The sequence below is a fragment of the Pangasianodon hypophthalmus genome, chromosome 28 (genome assembly GCF_027358585.1).
Source record: "Pangasianodon hypophthalmus isolate fPanHyp1 chromosome 28, fPanHyp1.pri, whole genome shotgun sequence".
Taxonomy (NCBI): domain Eukaryota; kingdom Metazoa; phylum Chordata; class Actinopteri; order Siluriformes; family Pangasiidae; genus Pangasianodon; species Pangasianodon hypophthalmus.
The window spans coordinates 9165731-9171921 of record NC_069737.1 but is presented as its reverse complement, the minus strand read 5'-3'; the positions used below and the strand labels follow the sequence as shown (position 1 = coordinate 9171921).

The window sequence follows — 6191 nt, the reverse complement described above, 5'->3', positions numbered from 1 at the left end:
AGCTCTCTTTTTTGTTCTTACAACATTTGTACAAAATTTCATTTGTGTCTTTGGTAGAAACTTATAAAATGCAGTATCCGAGATTCAGCAGTCAAGAAACAAGTGGACACCCAATGGTCAATCTGATTGTGCTGCCAAAATTCTAATTTGAATTTTTATGTATTTCAGTAAAAAATATAGTTAGAAGTGATTTATTGACTACTACTGCTAATAATAATAATAAAAGTAAAAATTTCATAGGGCTTCATGTGAGCAGACTCATATCTGTTCCATGACCAGCAAGACTTAATGTTTTGTCCTCTTTATAGCCCCGTCTACAAGTAAAATCACTCTTTCAGTGAGGTAATATCTCACATGGCTTTCTCATCTTGTAACTACCTCATACCTCGTCTTCTAAATGGTCTTGGAAAGATCTGCTGAGGTGGAATCTGATCACCCCGTCAGGTACCTAATGGCTTTAAGCCTGCAATGGTTATTCCCCAACCGGAACAAACCTGCTCTAGATACCTGACACATCAAAAACTACCAACTATCATCACTTCTCTTTGCTTTCTAAAATTTCTGAACATGCTGTATACAATCATTTGTCTCTCTGTTTTACCCAGAACAACCTCCAACATCCTAACCAGGATCTTGACAGCACGTCAGTGATTCGTTTTTTATCTGTACAGACGGTCTTATTAGGTGACATGGAGGAAATCCACCTCCTCCATGCAGAGTCTCCACTGGTGTTGCACAAGGCTGGGTCCTCTCCTGTTCTCCCTCTATACCCACTCTCTCAATGAGGTCATATCATTATATGGGTTTTCATAGCACTGCTATGCTGATGATACTCAACTCATCCTTTCGTTCCCTACCTCAGAAGCTCAGGTTTCTGCATGGATCTCAGCATGTCGGGCAGACATCTCACCAGCTGAAACTAAATCACGGCAAGAATGAGCTGCTGTATATCACTGGAGATGCATCCCCATGTCAAGATCTTGTGAACTCCCTGGACAACTCTCACAACAGATCACACCATCTGTCACTGCATCCCCAAACCGGGGTAAAATGGCTCACATTGCTAACCTGTTTCTCCTTTACAACATGATGATTTGCTCATTTTTATCCACAGAGGCCATTGGTTCTTGTTCATTCCCTTGTCATTTCAAGACTGGACTACTGAGTCCAGTTGCTCCTGGCAGGCCTACCCCTGTCTGCTATTAAACCCCTGCAACTCATCCAGAATGCGGCTGCATGACCTATTTTCAACCTCCCCAAGTTCTCCCACGCCACCTGATTTCTACACTCCATCCACTGGCTTCCTGTAGCTTCCCACATCAGATTTAAACACTTTAAATTGCTTGCCTACAAAGCAAAAATGGACCTAACTTTAGGCACTTATCACCGCTGCGCCTATCCCCCCCCCATCGAGCCACGCCCCCAATCCAGCCCCTCCCCCCAACCCCAGCACCACACTCCTTCCAAACATCTAGCATGACTCAACTGGACCCACTATTCCTCAAGTTACAAGGAAGACATGCATAAAGACTGTCCTCTGACCTGGCACCCAGATGGTGGAATGAAATGCCCCTGGCTGTCTTCAGACAAAGACTAAAGACCTACCGCTTCACCAACCACTTGTATTAGCACTTTGTTTGTTTGTTTTTGGTGGAGACTACAAAGCACTTCTGTACGTCACTCTGGGTAAGGGTATCTTTAAAAGTTGTAATTTTAAATGCAATGTATGAAATCTCTGAACACACCATGTGACAATGCACAAAACCTTAGTTTAGTAATGGACAATTATCTTTTAACTAATGTTCTTCCAACCTGATTCTCCTTTATTTTACTAAAGCACTGAAACAAGCATCAAACCTACACAGAATGTACTGCCATTGGATGTGATGACCTAGAAACAAGCAAAACAAGTAAGAACAGCAAACGTTTTAATTTCAAAAGCATTTTAATGACTTTGCACGTATTTATAACAGATAGGCTAAAAGGCTACAGGTGCAGATCCATCCACATGAGGTCTGGGTCCATGTTTTACATAAGAACCAGCAAGCCCCAGAGGCAATATGGCATTATTCTGATTGTGCAATAATGATGGAAAGGTATTGTTACAATAGTTACACTGACAGATTGCGCACTATATCAGGTAGCCAGAGAAAGTAGCGAAATGAGAACACATGGTGCTATAGCCAACAAGCAAGCAGCTGTTTTTTTCAGTCATATGATTTCTCCCCCCCCAAGAAATAACACAATCCATTTCTATACTTAACAAATGACGCCTTTTAGGAGTTACAATACATCTATTTTCATATTTTACTCTAAATAATTTTTAAACATACAATATATTGCAACTCAAGTACAAGAAGAAAAAACTATTTTTAAAAAATGTTTTTTATCCTTGATAAAAGTATTCCTTCATAAGTAGCCAACATTCTGACCATTCACATATCATTAACATATCAAACATTTCAGCAAAAGCAAATATTAGCCACTATTTTGTGGGTTTGCATTGAGACGCATTTGCTTCATACTAAGCTCTTAATACAGAGACTGCCCTTTAAGGAAACTTATAATGGCTAATGCTTTTATTAGTAAAGTAAATTCACCAGCAGGTTAACAACTCAACGGAGTCTAAAGCACCACTGCCCCCCATCAGTAAACGCCTCACAAAACTGAGGGCAGATCCTACAAACGTCACGCACTTACAAAACAAGAGAGAGAGGAAAAAACTAGCCAGACTTCATCGCACTAAAGCAGATATACTGAACGAAAGCAAGTACAAAGAAAGAAGAGATGATACGTGGAAAGAAAGCTTATTAATTATAATAAATTGTCTCTGAGACTTAAGAATGATTTACAAATGACTGCTCAAAGCACCTCATAATCTAAGAACCCTAAAATATTCTCCAGCTCCTTCCTTTTAAACCAAAAATGAAAAAAAAAAGAGCCTACTCAGAGGAGTCTCAGGCACCAAGTGTGGACTTTTGTCTCTGAGCTTTTGCGTGGTGTTCCACTTCAGGAAGAGGATGAAAAGAAGGAAAAAAAAAAACTGCTGGGAAAGATCTATTTCTTTTTGAAGAGGCTGAAGCGCTTCTCTTTGTCTTTCTCCCGCTTGCCTGGGCTGGACTCAGCACCCATGCTGACAGAGGTGGGCAGGGTTTGGGTGCGTCCCGAGGCGGGAGTGCTATGGCTGCTGATCTCCGAGGGTGTCTTGCATGAGATCGCCTGGATCCATGAGTTCATCTCCTCCTAACGGAACAGAGAGATAGAGGGATAGAGAGAACAAGGTACCAAATATATATCATGCCTTTGTGTTTTATAGGTATTTCATTCACTCAGGAAAAAAAGGTTCCAATTTTTTCTCTCCCATTTGTGCCTATTAGAGGTGTAACACAATGCCATTACCTGTATCTGTTTAGTGCAACAAACAGGAAGTGGCCTAAACTGGATTACTTTTTTTCATTAATTTAAATTAAATTAAATGTTATGTATAAACATAATACTCCGTAAATGTTGACAGTGTATCTAACAGACACATTATTAAATGTAGTCACTTCCACACCCATGGTAAGCACAAAAGAAAAACTTACATCATCTTTGGCTTGGAAGAGATACTCATTCCCATTCGAAATTCTGAAAGTGAAACAAAGAAGGAAAAGCCATAAGTACAACTTCTCTAATAGAACCATCATCGATTAAGCAAAGTGGGAAATGCCTCACTTGAGTTTGAAAACATGTTTCTTCTTCTTGTAGTCAAGGGCGACCTCGCATGTCGATTCCTTCAGACTAATGGGAACTTCACCATGGTATGGGATTCCCTGACTAGCACTCTTGCTGTCTTTGTAAAAGCCCATCTCTTGGTTATTTATCACACAGTAGACATTGTGCCAGGATCTGCAACAAACATTAAAAAAAAAAACAGAAATGCAGAAAGAGGATTAAAATTTGTATCATGCAAATGTATTAACATTAACTGTCACCCTGTACTGCATAGTTTTTTTTTTAAACCAAACTCCAAAATAATTGTGACCCTTCAAAAAAAAAAAAAAAAAAAAGAGGCAACATTACACGCAATGTTTTTCATTCATTCATCTCCAGTAAGCATGTTATCCTGATCAGGTTTGGCTTAGATGGATACGGAGATTAGACGGCAACACTGGGTGCAAGTTGGGGATATACCCTGAATGGGACACCAGTCCATTGCAAGGCACCATGCACACACTATGCAGGTGGGAAGAAAACTGGAGAACCCAGAGGAAACCCACACAGACGTGAGGAACATGCACAGGAACAATGCACAGACAGTAACCCGAGCTTAGGAGTTAAACCAGGGAACCTGGTGCTGTGAGGTGTCAGCGCTAGCGGCTGCGCCACCATGCCACGGACACAATTAAAGAAATAACTTACATTTCCTACTTGCCACATCCAAACAATATTTTAAATAAATGCGAACAGTCTTCCTTCAAGAAATCTATAGTTCAACTGCGATTGAAATTGTTTACTGTGGCCACATGAAGGAAGGAAGGAAGGAAGGAAGGAAAGATCATTAAGATATGGAGGCTCAGTGCTATTATTTTCTCCGGGGAGACCTCAGCATACATTAATTTACACTACATAAGAAAACTTATACATATGTAACATATGTATACAACTATATACACTCACTGACCACTTTATTAGGAACTCTTGCATGTTCATGCAGTTATCTAATCAGCCAATCATGTGGCAGCAGTGCAATGCAAAGACATCATGCAGATACAGGTCAAGAGCTTCAGGTAATGTTCACATCAAACATCAGAATGAAGAAAAAGTGTGATCTCTGTGACTTTGATCGTGCCTTGGTTGTTGGTGCCAGATGAGCTGGATTCAGAAACTGCTGATCTCCTGGGATTTTTTGATAGTAACTCAAATAATCACTCTTTACAGCTGTGGTGAGCAGAAAAGCACCTCAGCACGCACAAAACATCGACCTTGAGGTGGATGGGCTACAACAGCAGAAGACCATAATGGGTTACACTCCTGTCAACCAAGAACAGAAATCTGAGGCTGTTATGCGCAAAGACTCACTGAAACTGGACAGTTGAAGATTAGGGAAAAAAAAAAAATAAATCACCTGGTCTTTTTTCAGTCTTCAGCTCACCAGTTTCAGTGAGTCTGTGCTCATAACCTCAGATTCTTGTTCTCGGCTGACAGGAGTGGAACCTTATGTGGTCTTCTGCTGTTGTAGTTCATCAAGGATTGATGTATTGTGCGTTCTGAGATACTTTTCTGCTCACCACGGTTGTAAAGTGTGCTTATTTGAGTTACTATAGACTTCCTGTCAGCTCAAACCGGTCTGGTCATTGTCCTCTGATCTCTCTCATCAACAAGGTGTTTCAGCCTGCAGACCCTCTACTCACAGGATGTTTTGTTTTTCGCACCATTCTGTGTAAACTCTAGAGACTGTTGTGTGTGAAAATCCCAGATCAGCAGTTTCAGAAATACTCAAACCAGCCAATCCGATACCTACAACCATGCCACAGTTAAAGTCACAGAGATCACACTTTTCCCCCATTCTGATGTTTGATGTGATCATTAAATGAAGCTCTTGACTTGTATCTGCATGATTTTTGCATTGCGCTGCTGCCACATGATTGGCTGATTAGATAACTGCATGAGTGTACATGCTGCAATGTCATTTATGCTACTGCTAGTGCATTGCAATATTTAATGATGCTTTGCTTTATATAGCTTTTAGCATATGTATTGTAGTACACCTATTGGATGCTTTCTTGTTGTGGCCCTCCCACTCATGTTTGCGGTTCAGGAAGCCCTCAATCTGCGCCGCAGCTGTGTCCTGGGACTTGGTTGGTAGTGTAGCAGCTTGACCCACTTTCCCCTTGCGGCTTCCTGTTGGGGAGGAGCCTGGACTGGACTCTGCCACCCCATTAACTACATCACTTCCTCCCGTGTCCTCCTAGTATATAGAGAGAAAAGTTAGAGACAGCGCTCTTCAGTTAAAAAATATCACACCATGCTTACACACAGTCTATTGAGCAAAGCAGTATGCATCAGAGACTGAGGCTGTGTAGAAACATCTGAGTAGTTCTGGTTACAAATTGTGAATCTACACTCAGTTGCCAGTTGTTTGGTCCACCTCCTTAACAAAATCTAGTCCTACGGTGGTCCCTTTTCATTAATGGATAGAATAAAGGGGA

General features: G+C 41.0%; 1 protein-coding gene across 2 annotated transcripts in view; it reads right to left on the bottom strand.

Annotated features, from left to right (window-relative positions):
- Positions 1–1911: 1911 nt before the first annotated feature.
- The window catches only part of LOC113544387 (spectrin beta chain, non-erythrocytic 1), an 85135-nt gene continuing 80855 nt past the window's right edge, over positions 1912–6191 (bottom strand). For both annotated transcript variants that reach the window (XM_053230850.1, XM_053230849.1), the window contains 4 exons: positions 5751–5950; positions 3715–3888; positions 3585–3627; positions 1912–3243 (listed from right to left, as the gene is read on the bottom strand). In XM_053230850.1, coding sequence (XP_053086825.1) covers positions 3058–3243; positions 3585–3627; positions 3715–3888; positions 5751–5950 — 603 coding nt within the window. In that variant the 3' untranslated portion in view covers positions 1912–3057. The remainder of the gene's footprint in view (positions 3244–3584; positions 3628–3714; positions 3889–5750; positions 5951–6191) is intronic.